The following is a 20,683-nucleotide window of genomic DNA, read 5'->3' as shown; positions in this document are numbered from 1 at the left end:
CACAGCTTTTGAAGTTGCCCAGATCTTTAGGTCCCTTTTTGGAAGATGCATACCTTTCCATGATAAATGAAGAATCATTAAGAAATTGAAAATTATGTAATAGGTCTCTTTCACTAAACTAAGGTTTGGGACTTAAACACTGAAGCCATGCAGTTAGGTGTTGCCCCTCCCCGCCATGAGATACTCCAGTGTTTGAAGTATGGATGTTACTCAGTAGAATTTGGAAGGATCCTCTGTACCTCATTGCTCAGCCCATATATCTATATATTGCTTCAGGTAACTGAAGTAGAACATTCTTTGAAGGTGGAAAAGAACCATTATCCTGACTACTTCCCTTTGAAGTTTATGGGTGTAATTCCATATTGGCTAGGCTGGAGTAGCCCTGATCAAGGCAAATTTCAAGAAGACACAAGGGATCTTTTAGGCAAAACAAAACAAAACTAAAAAAAAACCACTGAAAGGCAGATAAAAAGACCAGATTATATACCTGGATTTACTGAATGGGGAGAAGAGCATGGAGATAGGTTCATGATCATATTTCTGGGTTAATAGAATCCATCCTATTCTGAATACTCTGATATGCCTTGGAGAAATGGCTGCATGTATGTGACTTAAAAACTTTACATTTAATGTGCTGTAGTCAGCAGTATGCTGGTAAAGTTTTAACAATTGACTCTCTGGAAAAACAAATGCGTGTATGCACATAAATACATATGTTTATTGTAAATTTTACTGATAGATGTGTGACATATAATTTTAAAATAATTAAAATATGGATATCCTTTATTGTAAATTCCATACAGCTACTAGGTTTTCACAGAATGCTTTCACTGATTTCTTTTGAACATTTATGTCTGAGGCCAAACTATGGTTGCATGTGATGTGTGAGTGTACTTATGATATGAATATTAGTTCATATCTTTGTTTATGCAAATGAGTGAAATCGAAACAACAAAACTACATATTGGAATTTCACTCATTTGTCAAAGAGGTGAGTAACTTCTTTGTTGAACTGGACAACAGTTTTCAAATAATGAAGGAGTAGTATCTCAGGGTTTTATTGTACTCACATCATAATTGCTATCAAAATTCATTTTTTTTAATTTAATCTGCCTTATAAAATTTTTTTCCATCACTTTCTTCGGCATCACTTTCTTGAGTATAGGCAATAAGCAAATCAATGAATGATTAATATAGCATTTGCTTATTTCTGTAATATAATTTTCCCACCATGGTCCATGTCAAGCTACCAGCATGACATTACTGGACATGCGGTAGGGGGTACCAGTGCTGTGTGCCCTGTGTAGGGGTGTAGCCCTGCCAGCACACAGCTATGGCAGAACTAGACAGTCTGAAGAGCATCGGTTAAAGTGTAGTGTAACAGGAAGTCATAAGTTTTGTGTATGCCTTTTGCTTTTGTGATGGTTAATCATACGTGTCAACCTGCCTGCACTGGGAGGTGCCCAGATTAAGCATTATCTCTGGTGTGTCTGATGGGTATTTCTGGATGAGCCCAATATTTGAGTCTGTGGCTCAGTAAGGCAGATCACCCTCCTCCATGTGGGTGCCTGACATCCAATCAGTTGAGGCACTGAGGAGAACAAAGGGCAGAAAAAAGAGGAAGTCACTCCTTTTATTTCCTGCATGCCTGCTGGAGCTGGGGCATTCCATCTTATTCTCTCCTGCCCTTGGACTAAATTACGCCGCCAGCTCTTCTGGTTTTCCAGCTTGCAGGTGGCAGATTCCAGGACTGCTCAGCATTCATAATCAGGTGAGCAAATTGCTTATCATAAGAAATTCTTCATAATAAATCTCAAAATCTCTATAAATATGTATATGCATATATGATATATAATATATGTAATAAAATACATATATACATATCCATGGTTAAATACATAAATATCGCGCGCTCTCTCTCTCTCTATATATATATATATTCTGTTTGTCTGAAGAACTCTGAGAAGATTCTGAGAACTCTATAAGGTTTAATTACAAATTTATACAGGTTGGTTTTGAGTAATGGTTGTGTTTCATAACCAGCTCCTAATATTCCTGAAAATCTAACAATTGACACTCACATGCTCACTGTCTATAATTTTTGCATCTCAGGCAGTTTTACTCTAAGAAACCTTTACCTGAGCATGAAGTAGGGGAGGGAAATATGCCCAAAGAAAGCTTTTGTCTTGGAGGAATTAGCTGAAAGTCTATATCCGACCAGTGGACAGTGGAAATATTGACAGTTCATGCCGGTGGGCTGTAGCATGAGTGACATTGGACATGCAGCTTTGGCTTCAACTTCAGCCCTGGGAGTGCTAAACCCAGCAATTATGGTGAGGCAGTGAAGGGGGAGACAGACGACACCCATAAGCAGGGTCTTCTGGAAGACTGTTCTTTTCAAAGCCCAATCTTTAGAAGTATGTCTCAGTTCCTGTTCTCCCAGTATAAGCACCAATGGGATTTTGAGTAATTTTTTTAAAGTAATTGTTGAAAAGTATTTAAAGAAAGAAACCTCAGGAAAAATCCTCATCTTCTTATGTGACTGGCCTCAAGAAATTTCATTTTAGGCATTAAAAGATGATGTGACCTTCTTTTTTCATCTCCATATTGTGATGCCTGGTTATCTGTGGCAATATGGTTAGAGGACCTCGGGGAAAATAGTCAAATTATCATGTGTGACTTTAACACCTAATGAAAACCTTAAACGAAGCCCCAGAATATTCATTTTTGAAAACGACCACACACAACAGGCTCAAAAAGCTATAGTTTTACTCATGGACATTATGGGGTACATTAAGTCAACAGATAAATGAAGTACGCCTCAATGTTAAGCTAAATTGTGAGCATGAAGACTTCTCAAAATTAACACTATATGTGATGGTGAGAAGATTATACATGACAAAATGAAAAATGTTTATGTTTAATTAATCTTGACATGATACAGACAACTATCACACTTCCAAGAGCAAGGTGAGTGGAATACTGAGGCTCCGTACATGACGCATGAGTTCTGTTCTAACTTCTTCCATCAAAGTCTTCGCTTATCAAGGGGTCTTATTTTGTCATGAGCTATACTAGTAAAATGAGGGTGGGGTAGAAACAGAAGCCACTTGCAATTTTACAGTTTTGACTTGAGCTTGCATAATGTGAGGGGTTTTGGTCAAGGGTTCATTTCTTTCGTTCTCCAAAGAGCAGAGCTAGGCAACAACCTTCACCATCCTTAAAAATACATTAAGGATCAGGTTTTAGAAAACGGGCAATTTCACTGAGTATGTTTACCTGTTGGCTGGACTGATAAAAATGTAAGAAGTATAATGCATGCCAAGTGAAAACCAAAATATGTCTAAGTACAAGATTCCTGGTGTGCTTAGATTTCTTGATTCTTGTTCTAGTGGATTTTTTGATTCATTGTCTGATTGAAAGAAAAGAAATGGGAGCCATGGTTATTACAAATTATAAAATATTATGTAACATTGATAACATTTATAAAATTTAAATAATACTAAGAAACCTACTGAGTGACAACAGCACTAACTCCATTTTATAGGTGAGAACACTAATTAAATAACTTGGGTTAAAGTCCCATAGTGAGTTTCGGGCAGAATTAAGAAAAGAACCAAAGTTTCCTGAGTCCAAGTCCAATCTCCTTTCCATGATACTAGATTGCCAATCTTGCCCAGTAATGGGACACGCCCACCTATTATTCCAAGCCCCTGAGAGGTTGAATGGATATCTTTTGAGATGCTAAGTTTTTGTCTCTCTGACCAAATAAGAAGATGGGCATAATTCCCAGAACTCCCTGCAGAGTGGACCACACATGGGGTTCAGCAGGCTATATCAAATGGGGCTTGCTGAAGGAATGAGTGCTGCTTTGGTCTTAGGACCTGGCTGGTTCTTTCTTAAGGAAGTGATAGTTGATGGATTAGTCCCTTTATAATGTCTCTGCAGGTTCAATTCCAAAAAAGATTCAGGAAAGGGGGTGGGGAGTAATAACACTTTCCATATATTTTATCCTGAGTTTTTCCCCATTCATGATTTTTTTGTTGTTCAGAGAGTAATTTCACTGAAACAAATATCATATTCAGTCAGAGCATTTGGGTTCCCTAGCCCAACTGATATAAGATTCTATAAAATATAAAAGCAATATGTGGATTACTGCTTATTGAAACACTTTAAAAGAAGTAAAACCGCCAAATCATACAGTATATGTTCTTAAATGTTATTGTTTTTCCGACTACCTTGTAAATCACAATTATCAATTCTTAATCAAGTGTAAAAGTGCTCATCAACAGAGGGTTTTTTAAAGGAACTTTTCTTTCTCTCATCTCAGTTTATATTAAACTCATCACAACCTAAGAGAAATGTACAGTTTTCAGCATAGATTTAAGCAGTCTTAATCTCACATCTCACAGATGACCATATAGCTACTTTTCTCATTAGTATATTAGTATACACACAACCCTGAGTTTTTGTTTAGTATGGTGGCTATTTTTTTCCTTTCTGAAATTGAATTATTTTAAAAATGTGAAGTTAAAAAAAAATTTAGAAATAAACTAAAAATTTCAAAAAATCAATAAATAAAAATGTGAAGTGAATAGTGTTTTAGTGTATTGCAGAACTAGGTGACATATCATTCTCCAACCTGAAATAAAAGTGAGAAAATATTTGAGAACAAAAAAAGAGAAAAAGAAGGTATTACATGATATGGTTCAGAGTGTCTCCTTTGCAATCAGCTTCAGGTTTTAATGTACACGTCACAGCCTCACAGCAAGGATTGGAACATTCCTGTAAAACACACACACAATGGGAAAGGGGTCAGGATTTCTTCTATAGACAAAGTGCATGCAATTTTAGTACAAGATGACAAAGAAATTTTACTTTTTCAACTAAATTATGCCACTACATAGATTTCAGAGGAAATGACCAAGGAAGCTTAATAATAGAAAAAAATGTTAAGTGCAATGAAAACTACCTCTTAAAAGGACAACAATAGAATTACCCAAGAATAACCACAAATAAATTTGGCCAAGATGATATTACATGTAAATTAATTTAAAACTTCAAGGGAGAATATTTCTATACCAATCAAACTATTTGAAGGTAGGGAAAAAATTTAAAATTCTCAATTCATTTTGCTAAGCCTGTATAATTCTGATAATGAGAGCTGGTAATGATACACACACACACATCTGCACACATATGCATACATACACACACACGCACACACACATGCACATACATACATACACACATGAATATACACATACATATACACACACAATTGTCATTTTTAATATAGATGCAAAAGCTTGAATAAAATATTAACAAAACAACAGTTTATTAATATAATAATTCTCTATTACAACTATATAGGTTTTTTTTTTTTCACCAAAAATACAAGGGTGTTTCCACAGAACAGAATAAACTAATACCATCCATCACATTAAGAGACTGAGGGCAGAAAACAACTAATACTATTGTGATAGATGGCAAAGATTAGAAAATAAAGATAATCTATAAAGGAAGATAATCTGTCTGATAAATAGAAAAATATATCTAATAAAATAAACAGTAAGACATGGATTATTTATAGTCTATGTTTTTATGAAAACTCTGACAAATGTTATGATAGAAAAGGTATGAAAGTAAAATAATAATTGGAAAGTATAAATCACATTTTCATCCTTCATATGTAATAAAATATTTGACCTCAGGAAAAAATAGAGAATCTACTCTAAAAACAATGGATGAGTCACTAAGATTGCTTTTTAAGATAATAATAAAATAACATCAAAAGCGTAATACAGCAGAACCTAATACAAAAGTAAACATCATGCATACTAATAGCAAAAAGAAAAATAGAAAATACTTCAGAATAAGCTTCATCATATGCAATAACTACATGAAGAACTTTATATTTAACTTTCCTGAGAAACTCAAAAGGCAACTAGTTTTTAAAAGAATCAAATTTTGGGGGCGCCTGGGTGGCTCAGTCAGTTAAGCATCTGCCTTTGGCTCGGGTCATGATCCTGGGTCCTGGGATCAAGCCCCACATTAGACTCCCTGCTCAGTAGCCAATCTGCTTCTCCCTCTGTCCCTTACCCCACTTGTGTTCTCTCTCTATCTCTGTTGTTCTCTTGCTCTCTCTCTTTCTCTTTCTCTCTCTCTCTCAAATAGATAAATAAAATCTTTTAAAAAATAAAAAAGATAAAACAATAAAACAAAATCATATTGTGAAAATCCTGGTGGCCCTCAGAGCAAAATATGAATTTAATATACTTCAGTCAGAATCTCAATTGTATTTGTGAGCAAACTGATTAAAAAAAAAAAAAAAACAAGAACTACATGGGAGAATGAACACTGAGGAATGATGATGCAAATTCTACCTCAAAAAATGAACACACTTGCCGCTGCAGATATTAAAATGCATTGCATGGTTAAAGTCACTAAAATAGTGTGTGATGCTCATGTGATAATATCTAGGTCGATCGGTAGAATGGTGGTTTTTAAGATCTGGAAAAAGACTTAAATGGGTATATAAAAATAGTAAATAGCATATGAGATCATGGAACCTTGGATTATTCACTAAAAGATACTATATAAAATTTATATACTACTTTTTAGGTACGAAAACATCTATTTAAAATTCAGCTGTTCATAAGCCTGAACTCTAGTTTTATTCAACTCCTTAAGAAGAAAATCAGCACAAAATGGAAGCAATACGGGGGTTGGCTGATGTACTTAGGGAATTTTAGACCCTACCCATGACATAGACAGGGTTCCATTCTCTCTGTCTCTCTTTGTCAGTGTGCACTGTCTACAGGCCCTGGGCCTGATGAAATCAGAAGTACCCGGAGTGTGAACCACAGTTGTCTTCCACCCAAGAATCTATATGGGAATGCAAGCAAGTAGGAATGAGATACACTTGTATCTTATTTATTATAAAGAACCAAATCATTTCCATTATTTCTTATTTCATTATACATAAAAGAATCTTTGCAATACTCTTTACAAATGATTGTTACACCATGAAATCTTCTAATGTAATTCAACAGCTTAAAACATCTGAGTAAGTAACTGAAGCATAAAGAGATTATATGCCCTCCCCCTTGTCGTGGAGCCTCTTAAAGTAATGAATTAATCTTGGGTTGCGACAGGCTTCATTCATTATTGGCTTTGGATCTTTGGAACTAGTTACTTAACTTTTGTGAGTCTCACTTCTCTAAATTGGGATAATAACAAAACCTATTATGAAGGTTTGTGAGTAATAAAGGAGATATGGTGTACATAAAAATTCATTTTGCAGATTGACATAAAAAATCTCTTCGAATAGTAGCTCATTTTTTCAGTCTTAAAAGTAAAAGAAAATTGCTGGGAACTCAGAATGTTCTCTTAGAAACTAGTGTGGGATTCCTGACAAATATTTGTCAGAGACATTTTTTACAGTACATTGATACCTTGCAAGGATCAGATTTTTATAAAAATTAGCAGAATTATAGTAATTATCTTAGATGTTTTATAATAGGCTATTTTCCAGAGGTTTATGTGATTTTTCTTTCTCTCCTTCTCTGTTTCATTTATGGCTTAGTTTATACACTGGCTTGGTGAGGGAAGGCCAGCTCTCTCTATGGAGAGAACTTGCTTCTAAATCTGTAATTGTTTTTGCTTAACAAATGATCAGCTGTGACTTTAGGTGATTTAAGAATTTCTGACCAATACGTCTAGGAAGGATCATAAATGACATGTTATCGTTAACGATTTACTTCTTTCCATTGAACTTTAGACAATCACGTCATAAGTGTATCCTGGCTTTTGAAATGCCTTTCAAAATATGTCTAAAATAAGTATTAAAAACACAAATGTGGGGCACCTGGGTGGTTCAATCTGTTAAGCTTCCAACTCTTGGTTTCAGCTTAGGTCATGATCTCAGGGTTGTGAGATAGAGCCCCACATAGGGCTCTGTGATCAGTATGGGGTCTGCTTAGGATTCTCTCCCTCACCCACTTCCTCCCCTCTGTGTCTCCCCTAGTTTGCACTCTAAATAAATAAATAAATAAATGAACAAACAAATAACAAATAAATAAAATCTTTTTTTTTAAATGAAGAAAATCACAAGTCCAATCCTATTTTTTTTTTTTTTTTGCTATGATGCTATGTTTGTCTTTAAAAAGAATTTCCAAAAACCATTCCTTGAAGAAGGAAAAGAAAAAGAAAACCCCATAATTCCCATACGGCTGTAACTCTTTAATAAACTTTTAAACTGTGGATATTTTCATACCTTAGGAGAACCACAATCACAGTCTTCTCCTGCTTCCAGAAGTTTGTTCCCGCACACTGAGTTTGTTATTATATTTTTAGGAGTTGGTGCTTGCAGGAGGCACTTTGGTTTTTGAGATAAAATATATTTCTCAAAATGTGAACGGCAGGATATACTGAAATCCTTTGGGAATTTTGAACTGTAAACAGAAGAAAAATCATGATATCTAGTGATAAATTACATGAGAATCTGACTTGGCTAACTATATCACCTGGTTCAGTGGAAATTCTAAATTCATTATCTATTTAGGACTGTACTATGTTATATGTGGAGGGCGAAAGAGCATAAATACTACACTAGTTGGAAAATTGTTTCCCTAGATACTGAGCTTGTAGAACTGGAAGAATTTAAATTCCTGTGTGGATTCAGTACTGTCCTACATGGCAGGAACGATGAATGAGCCTTACCATTTGTGATCACCATCGAGGGCTGAGAGGTAAGAGATAATGATTATAAATTAGTGAAAGGAAATAATTGCAGACTTAGGATGTATTTCTTCCTATTCATGATCACTTTAAGAGCAAAGTATTCTTTTTTATTTTTCTATCCCAAGTCCTTGCAAAGTGACTGGCATTAGAAGCTAATTAATATTAACATAAAAATGGATTGAGTGATTAGTGATGGAGATATATAAGAAAGTTGTCATCATCTTAATTAGATACATATTTTTAGAGAACATACTATTATTTAATAGAAGTTTGTACCTCTTAATCCCCTTCATCTCTTCTGCCCATCCTCCTTCCCCACTGTCAACAACCAGTTAGTTCTCTGTATTTATGAGCATATTTCTGTATTTGTCTGTTAGCTTGTTCATTTGTTTATTCATTAGTTTTATCTTTTAGATTGCCTTTATAAGTAAAATAATGTGATATTTCTTTTTCTGTTTGATTTATTTCACTTAGCATAATACCTTCTAGGACCATCCATGTTGACATGAATGGCACTATTTCATTCTTCTTTATGACTGAGTAATATTCGTGTGTGTGTGTGTGTGTGTGTATGTGTAGCATTTTCTTCATTCATTTATTGATAAATAATTTATTATTTATTTAGGTTGTTTTTGTATCTTGGTTATTGTTTAAAACTATGTTGCTTAATGTTAAAATTATTTTAAGTTAAAATAAGATGGTTAACGTACTCATAATCTCTAACTTGGCATGTTTGGAAATCTTAGACAATGAGCCCTGATGAGCTGGTAAAACCTGTGCATCAAGAGGCTGTAGGGTGGGGCGCCTGGGTGGCTCAGTGGGTTAAGCCACTGCCTTCGGCTCAGGTCATGATCTCAGGGTCCTGAGATCGAGCCCCGCATCGGGCTCCTTGCTCAGTTGGAAGCCTGCTTCTCTCTCTGCCTCTGCCTGCTTGTGCTCTCTGTCTCTCTCTCTGTCAAATAAATAAATAAAATCTTTGAAAAAAAAAAAAAAAGAGGCTATAGGGTGAATTAATGGGATTCACAGCTCTAGGTAAAAAAAAATACCCATTCACTATATAGACTGCATCTGAATTCTTTAAGTTTTAAGAAATATATATATTTTCTCAAGGGTGACAAGGTCTCACCTCAGATATTCATTCATCACACAACTCCCTGAGGGACACTTGGTATAATATGGAACATCAGGCATACCAAGGACATGACCCAACTCATGTGACATCACTCCTACAAGAGCCACGTTATTCTTTTTGCTAGCCTGGAAAAAAAAGGAATATTTATTACTTATGTTCAGTTATTTCCTAGTTTAATAAAATAGTTCGACAGGTGAAAAATAATGTCATTTAGCTCCTTTTCCTGGCATTGGCTATTGTAAAATGTCGAATTAACATTTGAAATGGCTGGCTCCTGTGAATCCAACCATTGAATCAGTGCTCAATAAATATTTTCTGAGCTAATGAGGAGTTTTTGGTAAACAATGAGTAAATTAAGGTAATTACATTCTTCGTAGGAAGTACCATACTACATACTCAATGGCCTCCAAAACCTATTGTCATAATTCTTGACATTGGTAGTACTTGGTTATATGACATCAAAATGCACCTTCTCTTCTCTGACCTCTCTAACCTCTCTCACCGTTGATACTGAAGATCATTAATTTGGAGTTGGCTCAGGCCACAGAGGGCATCTGGGTTCCCTTTCTGTTCCAATCTTCCTGTTCTTATTCCCTAATACCAAATAAAGAATGAAGACTTCTGGGAGGGCCGATGTAAAGGAGATATTCTGTTTCATAATTCAAGGTATCTTCAGTGTTAACTATTTACCAGTATGTTCATTTCTACTTTTATTTACTGACTCAGCAAATGTTCTTTGTGATAACTCTGTACAAGGCATCGTTCTGGTCTTCATAGAGGACACAGGACCACAGAGAGTCTTATTATGAGTTTACAAACCTCAATGACAGCAACTGAAGCTGAGGAACACAAGGAATTCGAGGCTGCCATTCCTACACGTCGATTGCTGAAGCCAATTCCGCTGCATGAAAATTACAGGTATACTGTCACAATCTGAGTCTTTGGAACCATTAGATTTTGTCAGTTATGTTTTAGATTTCCCGTGTTGCTCCACCCTTTTTATATTCACTAGGCTCCAGAAAAGCTTCTGCTATTCCACAGCATTATATGATCATAGATGATCACCACATCCAGGAGTCCATTTTAGTAAACATGACATGGGTCTTCACATTCTTATAGGTGAATTCCTAATGGTAGAACTTCAGGCTCTCTGACAGCTGATTGGGGAGTTACAATTGAACAGAAATCTCTGCCAAGAACCCTTTGGGATAACTCTCCTCTCTGTCTACATACACCCGACCCTGGCCAGCATATGCTCACCTGAGTAACTGCGCATGGTCGTGTCTCTTCATTTTCCCCAGGTTAGAACGATGCCAATTCAGAAAGTTGTTAAAGGTGTCACCGATGTTGGGTACTATCTTGATCTTATCACCATCTGACCAGATTTCCATACCTACCAATGCCACTTGAACATCTATGGTATTATAAATCTGTCGGAAGAACATTTTTCTTCATTAAAATGTTTGAGGTTTCTTTATTGTCTTAGATCTTTTGTTGACGTAAGTGATGGATTGGTGTATCATGTTTTGAAAATAGAAATCCTAGAAGTTACATGTGATTTTCCCTTGGTATTGAACCTTGCTTGCTAAATTTACCAAAATTGCTGACATTAATCCCTTGTGACCCTCCCAGCTCCTTACTTGGTGAAACCATAGGGAAGCCCCAAGCTTCTACGTGGAAATACATGTTTACGGGACAAATATCTTACCACATTGAGTAGGTTCATCACATCAAACACAAAGCTTCTTATCAAAGTTAGATTCCCCTTATACGTGTTATACTGTAAAATACAAAATACAAACACAATTTTTAAAAAGTTGACATGGTACAGGATTTAACATTTTAAGAAAAATTACATATTTCAACATACATAAATGTTTATTCATTCATGTCTGAACTTATATAACACTGTTTCAACAAATTCTTTTTAAAGGTAAGAATTTTTTGGTAAGAAAAGAAGTAGGCATTCTTAAATATTTCAGTGTTTTTCATTTTTAAGTTAAAGAAATCAAATTAATAATTTCAATATTTCTAACCAATTCAATATTATTAAAATTTGATTATAAAGCAATATTTGGTAATTTAGGATCACAGATTATAGTATTTTTATAGATACAAATATAATTTGTAAAATATATATAGTTTTGCATCTACTTTGTAATAAAGTGAGAATTTTAAAAATATTTTAATAACCCATTTTTTATCATTATAGTTGATTTCCTATAGCTATCTGGTATTAAGTATACTTCCAATATCTGAATGTATTGGCAGCAGATGGATATTAAAGGGTCAGTGAGTGAAGGAGAACAGCAAGGCATGTAGAAAAGACATGACAGTCAGGTGACCAGAGTCTGCATTTTCAGCTAGAACAGCTTATTTCCTTTGTCCATTTGATAAGAAAACTTAAAAGTCAAGTTAACCGCCCAAGAAGCATACATATTTCATACTCACAAAGGCATTATCCAGCACCAACAAGAGATCAATGTATTTCTCAGCCTGAAGATAGTTTTTTTCCTTTTCAAAGAGTAAAATGACATCATTAATAATCATTTTTATCTTAAAAAATTGAAAAAATTCCAATGAGATTTTTTTTCCAGAGGGAAATTAAGTTAAAGAATAAATAAATGAATCATAGGTTTTACCTATATGAGTAAGTGTTGAACACAATGGTATACCATATATCATAGCAGAGATAATCGGAAGAAATGATGACATGGGAAATCTACACTTACTTCTGGGCTATTGAGTGACCTGGAGGTTCGAATATGGCCTTGTTTCCTGCCAACACTTCTTACACCACAAGTATAATTAGCCAGGTCTGGCTCCTCCTGGTTATACGTGAGGACAGCATGTTCTTCTTGGTCTGTGCTTTTCAGAGGCTTTATCATGTATCTTTGGTCATGATGTGTAAAATATCCCCTGTGATATACAGAGACTCATATTTCAAGATTATCTGCCACACAGAGTCACAATGCCGACCAGAACAGAGCATACTTCTCCCTAAATCCTAAACTCATGCATGCAGTTTTCATCATAGGTCTTCCAGCTAACTTTTGCTAATTTAAGTTATAATCAGTACTTATCAATAGTAAAATAAAGTTTATATTATTTACTAGAAAATTCTGAACAAGAATTATTAAGATGAAGCTATCCCAAAGAATTTAGAATTTATATCATAAGTTCAGTAATATTTGTCCATAGTTTATTTATATGCTTAGCAAACATTTCTTGGCAGGTCCTAGGAATATCGTGGAGGACAGAGTAAAGAAGTGTTTAGATGCTGAGAACTCCATGGGAGAGAATCATTAGCAAATCAGCCAGAGGAACAGGTTGGAACTAGTAGTAGCTTAAAGAATTCTTCTTTTTAAAAATGAAAGCTTGCCATTGTCAACGATGTAGATGGAACTAGAGGCTGTTATTCTAAGCAAAATAAGTCAATCAGAGAAAGACAATAATCATATGATCTCACTGATATGAAGAACTTGAGAAAAAAGACAAAGGGTCATAGGGGAAGGAAGGGAAAAATGAAATGAGATGAAACCAGAGAGGGAGACAAACCATAAGAGATTCTTTTTTTTTTTTTTTAAGATTTTTATTTATTTATTTGACATAGAGAGATCACAAGTAGGCAGTGAGGCAGGCAGAGAGAGAGAGGGAAGCAGGCACCCCGCTGAGCAGAGGGCCCGATGTGGGGCTGGATCCCAGGACCCTGAGATCATGACCTGAGCTGAAGGCAGAGGCTTTAACCCACTGAGCCACCCAGGCGCCCCAAGAGATTCTTAATCTCAGGAAAAAAACTGAGGGTTGCTGGAGGGGAAAGAGGTTGAGGGTTGGGGTGGCTGTTTGATGGACATTGGGGAGGGTATGTGCTATGGTGAGTGCTGTGAATTCTGTAAGACTGATGAGTCATAGACCTGTACCCCTGAAGCAAATAATAAGCTATATGTTAATTAAGAAAAGAATTCTTCTTTTTAGTAAGAAAATAAGTTCAGAAATACAAAGTGAATTCATATGATGGAGGATTACAAATACAGGATAGATAGCCGTTAAAAAATTATTATCTGTGAAGGCATTTCATGGTATAAGAATAAGCTTATGATATACTGTGGCATGAACTATCTAGAAGAACTAAATATATTTTATTTCATATTGCAACCATGTAAAAGATATATATCTATATGCATAAGGGCTGCAAATATGACAAAATGTTAGTGATAGTAGTCACTCCTAAGCACAATTTTGTGGTTGTTATTTTCTTATTTGCATTTCTTACTTTCCAAATTTTCCCTAATTGGCAAGAATTATTTTTGTAAACAGAAATATCACATACATGCATGTGTCTGTGAACACATACACTGTTAAAAATTATGTTAAACACAATTATAAAATGCTTGCAAGGGTGATACCGTAATCTTCATTTTGACAGCATTTTATCTATGCAGAAGATTTTACCAAGATAATAAGAAGACATGACATCCAGGAAGACTCAGTTCTGTGTAAAGAACAGTACTTAATGTTTAACCTTTTTGCAGGTGACTCACCTCAACCCATTACAGGTACTGATACTGGCAACAGAACCCTTTTCATTTAGTATGTGTCCTTTATAGAAGCAATGTTCCTAAAGATGGAAAAAAGAAATATGTTTTTTAACTACAAGAATAAACATATCACAGATGTGGTGAAAGCTGTTATTCTGAGTATGTAGGAAGGTTCTTCAAATAGTGGTAGCAGCCAGACCAGTTCCCTGAAATGAAAATAGTGAGAACTTTAGAGATTTTACAACTTCTTCTACTATTGACCCTGGAAATCCCATCTTTGATAGTTGAACTGACTTTCTGGTGCTGATTGCACGACAGAAAAGTCCAAGGAGTGTGAACTTAAGAGGGCTCATGGTAAAAGTAGAGCCCCTAAGACATTGTGCATCACATATCAATAATATGAGGTAACCATTTTTCTAGATTCCAGGATTCTCAAGGAGTCACACTACCACTCCCAAGCCCCTCATAGGGCTGGTCCAACATGTCGTTTTAATTGGTATGTTAGTGCAATCCCTTTACCAGCATCAAAACCACAGAACTTTGTTCACAACTAGAGATTCGGACATGGTTGGTGCTTTACATAAGCGAAGTAGGGGGTCACTTATGTATACTTATGTATGATCCAATAAATTGAATAAATTTATTCAAGCCGTTGAATAAACTCTTGTTCAAAATAAACTGACTTGTTTTAGGGTCTGAAATTCCATCTCTGTTTTTCTTGATTTGGAAAAACCTCGTCATCGTAAAGATTTTCTAGTACCAAATTAAGATATCATCAACCATTCACACAAGAGCACGAGTTAATTTAAATGTTAACAAAATCTAGAAATCCATGAAATGAGAAATTTTAGGTGGGAAGGGAACAAAGAACCATTCTGTGACAGAAGTTTCGTCTTTTTATAGAGATATACATGTTTGGGAGTGCCTAAGGAGAGTGACTCTGAGAAATTCACTTAGCTTGGTAACACTCCATGATTATCTTTTTGTATTCTCCTCCTGTTCTTAACCTTGGCATTGATTTTCTATGTCTGACATCTAGGCCTTGACATTATCTATGGCATGGTGGTTTAATGAGATATAAAATTATATTAATTAAGTGATTAATATTCCACTTCTGACATCAGGATATATGCATATATTATTCAAAAATAGCAAATAGCTATATGATGTTTCAAGAAGCTACTGGGCAGAATATTTCTAACTTTTGACAAGATCATTTAGAGGGAAGTGAACTTGTGGTTGCTTTTACAAATGCAATACTTGGAAGCCTCCTCCTATCTTTACCTTAAAAAAAGATGATTATGATTTATTTCATCTTTTCATCTGTTGTCTCATTGGTCAGAGACAAGCGCTTTGTTTCCAAGTCCTTTGATTTCTTTTTTAATTGTCCTCACAACTATGCATCTTGCAACGTAAGTGCCAGATCCCAGAAAGAATCCTAGAAAACATTCAGAACCTACCATGTTCTGAGGGTCTGTAGTGATTTCCTCTCCTCTGGGTGAGTAATATGTTTCAGTGTAGTCTGGCCTCAGGATGTGTCTACAAATTTCAGAAAGTTGCAAGGTACACTTAGGGTGGTAATAAGGGATAATGTTCCTGAGACAGTGAGAAACAACAGACATTCTGACTCATTGACCCTTTTCCAACACTGAAACTCTGTTACTGAAGCAAATCAAAGCATTAATTATGTCCATTAGATTCAAGGGAATAAATGCCCCCAGATACTTTTCAGCTGCAAATTCTCTATTCTCAAAAGGGTTATTCTGGGATTCTTTGCATCAAAACCCCAGCCTCCAGAGGGTCTCTGAAGGGTGCTGGGTTACAAACATGCATAAAAGACCATTGTAACAGGGAGAAGTATGCTAAGAGATGTAGAATTTGGTGGAGCCACATTCCCAGGGATCTATCTCAAGGCTCTATCCCCTGAATGACCAGTACAAATGTTCTTAGAAAAATAGTGGGAAGCTATGTCAAAAATTTGAGTTCATAAGGGTAGAAAAGGTTTTCAATAAATTAGGAGAAGTATTAAGGAAGAAAAATTATCTGAGTTGCTCTTTGTTTATATTTTGCATGTAATTTCCTTAGAAAGCAACCGTCTTAGCTAACATTACCGCAATCTAATAACATCTAAAACTCAATGTTTTATGTCTTCTATCTCAAATCACGCTAAATAGAGTCTCAAGAAGGTTTATTTTTCCTTATTTTGTTAATATAATCTAGCAATTAGACTTTCAGGAAGTACAACTTACTTGCTTTTTTGCAGGTGAAGAACAACTTCTTCTCCATTTAATGTTATCTGATACTGAAGTTCAGGTTCATATCTTTCCTAAAAATATTTAATAATATACTGATATCAATTTATATTTTTAAGTCTATCTGAAATAATTATAATATAATGATACTGTCATATATATAGAATAATTACAGGTGCCTATAGTATAAAACAGTTCTCATATATAGTTAAAATATATAAAATAAAACACAAATCATACATTAAGATGGATTTCCAAAAAATACAATAATGCAGCAAAAATACTCACAGATTAAACTAACTTGACTGTGTAAGATAGGGACTTATTACTTGCCTAACTATACAATATACTGTCCTGTATTTCCTAAAGGATCACTAATGATATAGTAATAAGGCGCATATTTTTATTACTTTAAAACCAAACAAAATATACTAAAGAAAATAAACTAAGAACTATGGTAAAAATTATAAATATTGACAACAATGTAATAGTCAGAGAGTTAATATCTTTAATAAATTTTATAAATCTTGCTAATTAATGATATAATATTGAATTCTTTGTTATAGACAAAATGCCCAAGGAAAAGGAAATTCTGTGGGACAGGAAGTGAGGGTATGGTTTGGTGAACTTAGCAAGAAACATTTCTTTCTAGAAACATTCTAGAAATGCTTCCTTTCCTATGCTCTCCCCTTAGCCTCTAAACCTGGAGAAATGTCTACGCAGCTTTATTCTTTCTGATCAAGTGAAACAGTTAACTCTCTTCCTACTGTTTAAATGTGTTTCCAAGAATCCTGTATTCTTCCCTGGACGAAGAGGAACTATGAATATGGGCTTCAAAATTAAACTGTTAGGCATTACCTCTATTAGTAAAAAGGCTCTTTATTGGCTCTATTATTGATAAATCCCACTATCATTCACATTACTTACCTCTTTGCCATTCTCTGTTTGGTTGTTCTGTATTTCCCTTTTGTGTAAAATGTGTAGTTTTTTAGGATGAACTACTTCATAGAGCTCTAATTCAGATGTTTGATTTATGGCTATTGCTAGAGAAAAAGAGATAATATTAATATAACACATTCAAAGGTCTTGGGTTTTGTTTTGGTTTGGGTTGGTTGGTTGGCTTTGTTGAAATGGCATGGAAGACTGAATTCTCATCCAGAAAGTAAGTATTAAGAAAAGCAAGGTCCTGGGGTGCCTGGGTGGCTCAGTGGGTTAAGGCCTCTGCTTTGCTCAGGTCATGATCCCAGGGTCTTGGGTTCAGGCCCCACATCGGGCTCTCTGCTCAGCAGGGACCCTGCTTCCCCCTCTCTCTCTGCCTGCCTCTTTGCCTACTTGTGATCTCTGTCTGTCAAATAAATAAATAAAATCTTGAAAATAAAAGAAAAGAAAAGCAAGGTTCTCCTTCCTCCTTTTCCTATCAGCTATGATAACAAAGAAGTTTTCTTTTGCTCTATCTACTTATTCTGGAAATACAGGGAGATGTTGAAATAATTCTTCAGATGATTTCTCAGTACATGGGAGATTATAGGAGCCAGGAGTCTGCCCCGTAGTCCATTTCCCTCTTCAAAATTGTAGATTTTTCTCTCAGTGTTCTCAGAGATCTGTTTTTCCTTTCTAGGTCTTTTTCTCTCTGTGGTGTAACCCCTGACTACCCCTTCCAAAAATAAAATTTGTCATAAGCAGGTAATACCTCATTATTAGGGAAGACTCTACTAACCACTATTTTATTTCTAAGTGTAACAATAAACCATTATGTTCTTTCTTTCATTAGCCTTTGCTTCAAGACTTCGATTTCATATGAACAAAGTTTTGTTATCCCCTGCTGGAACAATTTCAAAGCATCAAATAGCAAGTAGGAAAATTAGATAGCAAGTAGGCTAAATGTCCTTCTTGATAAACTTGGTATGATATTACATAGACAATTTTGTATTTTATTTGTGTATAGTAGGAAAAGAACTGATATCAGAGCCAAAAGATATGGTCTTATGTCCTACCTAAATGACCTTATAAAAGTTATTTTGCTTTCCTATCAGTTTACTTATCTAAAATGGAGGTTACTATAAAAATTGAACAACATAAAATATGTAAAATTATGTAGCACCAGTCTAGGAAGATGGCAGGTGCAACTTATCTACTTTTTCTTTTAATTGTTCAATCACTTATATAAGGTCAGTTTTATTTTTAAATGCTCCCATTTTCAAAGATAAATATCTGTGCTTTGAGCCAATTTCCCACTGAAAGACAGGGTGATCTTGGGAACACCAAACAGTTTAATAGCTGGCTGACGTGGGGAACCTGAAGGAAAATTATCAACCAAAATTTACCTCCTCCTCAGCCCCCAGAGTTCTGCTATGATATTATCCCAAGAAGGACTCATTACACAGGAAAACAGGAAATTTATAAATATATTACTGTAAGTTTTTCTTTTAATCAGTGGAGAATATGAATCCAATTAATGGAAAGAGTTGCTGGGGTTGAGATTAGAATAAATTTTAGGAGATTTTAGTCTTTAACTCTTCAGTTGGTCAATTAAGGTTTAATTTTTCTTAATACTATACTTACATCTACTTTAATGTTAATTTTAGTTAAACGTCTTCCTTGTCATCCATCCTGGCACAGTTTTTGGTCAAACTGTGTCTTGATAGATGACTTTCTCCTTATGGAGTAGAAAATAATCAATGTTATTCAAGATAACATTGGAGATGGCAAGAAAATTCTCGATTTCTGGTCTGGAAGTTAATCCTCTAGTGTTATTTGGTCTGTGTGTTTTAGAAAATACAATTATAGATCTAGTAGCATTATTGAATGAGAAGTAAAATTTCAAGTATATCCTAACTAAATTATTATACCAATCACAACACCTTGACTATGAGCATGGAGTTTATGTAAATTGAGTAAATATACCAAAATGCAAACTGTAGTTATCCCTAGGTAATATAAGAATGCTACTTTCTCAAGGTTACTTTAAAAATGCATTAAATAATTTGACTTTTGTATAAAATGTCAGTATTTTAGTGCTTACCTTGAGTTTGAATGATGAGCCAGAGGATAGAAAGTAGTGCCAAAGACATGTTGCCTAATGCAGATAGCTGAGAAGTCCCACACAGCATGAAACTGGTCTCTCCAGAGGTCCAGTTTTATCTTCCCCGACTTCTCTTTACAAACTGGAAGAAAAAAAAAAAAAAAACCCACCACCACCAACAACAAAAAAAAACAAGAAAAACATCAAGCATTCTTTGTGAAATTAGGGAATGTTTCTTAATGATGTTGGGAAATTGCAGTGTCAAGATCATGAGAATGTTCCTTATTTAAGAGAGGTGTTTATGTCTGTGGTTACAGCTTGTTAAAGAATTTATATCTGGACAGCTGCTTGGACCTGGTGTTCCTGTAGTGGTGGGAAAACATCAACTGAGACTGAGATCCCTGTGTACGTATTTGCCTACTCACCAAACTGAACCACCACAACTGCCATTCAGTAATCTTATAAAAATTGATCTATAAATTTAAAAAAATATATTAGTAGTCCATATATATTTTGAGAAATTGGCACAAAGAATACAGAATCTATAAAGCAACTATTAGGTAAAGTCTTAAAAACTTGCATATTATAATCTCTCTGACCTTTAGTCTCCTTATCTGTAAAAACTGGTAATGACAACACCTACCTCACCTCAAGCTTTTTATAAAGTTTGTACAAGATAATACACACACATGCATGACACATACACATGTAAGACTATAGAAGAAATGTGTAATGTAAATTCTCTTGGCAGTATGAGCCTCAACCAAATTATCTTGTATATGAAGTACATTTGAAGCACACTACTGTAAAAGAATTACAGTATTTTTCTGATTACAGAAATAATGCATTTTCACAGTCATAAATATCAAGAGGATATTGAAGAAAAAAAGTTAATTACCCAACAGCCCATTAGCAGGAAAGAACTTCCTTTAACATTATGAGATTTTTATATCTTTCTTCTTTACTAATAAAAGAAATAAAAGAAAATTAAAAT

General features: G+C 34.8%; 1 protein-coding gene across 1 annotated transcript; it reads right to left on the bottom strand.

Moving 5' to 3' along the window:
* Positions 1-4,695: 4,695 nt before the first annotated feature.
* ADAMDEC1 (ADAM like decysin 1) lies at positions 4,696-19,777 on the bottom strand (the record flags this gene model as incomplete). Its single annotated transcript, XM_080796299.1, has 13 exons — positions 4,696-4,785; positions 8,279-8,456; positions 9,872-10,002; positions 10,697-10,778; positions 11,138-11,307; positions 11,586-11,657; positions 12,329-12,391; positions 12,610-12,796; positions 14,419-14,495; positions 15,876-15,954; positions 16,665-16,741; positions 17,595-17,710; positions 19,690-19,777. 13 exons carry the CDS (start codon positions 19,775-19,777, stop codon positions 4,696-4,698), a joined length of 1,410 nt encoding a protein of 469 aa, XP_080652425.1.
* Positions 19,778-20,683: the final 906 nt, after the last annotated feature.

Source organism: Martes martes, assembly GCF_963455335.1.
Source record: "Martes martes genome assembly, chromosome: 2".
Lineage (NCBI taxonomy): Eukaryota > Metazoa > Chordata > Mammalia > Carnivora > Mustelidae > Martes > Martes martes.
This window is presented reverse-complemented; position numbering and strand designations above follow the sequence as displayed.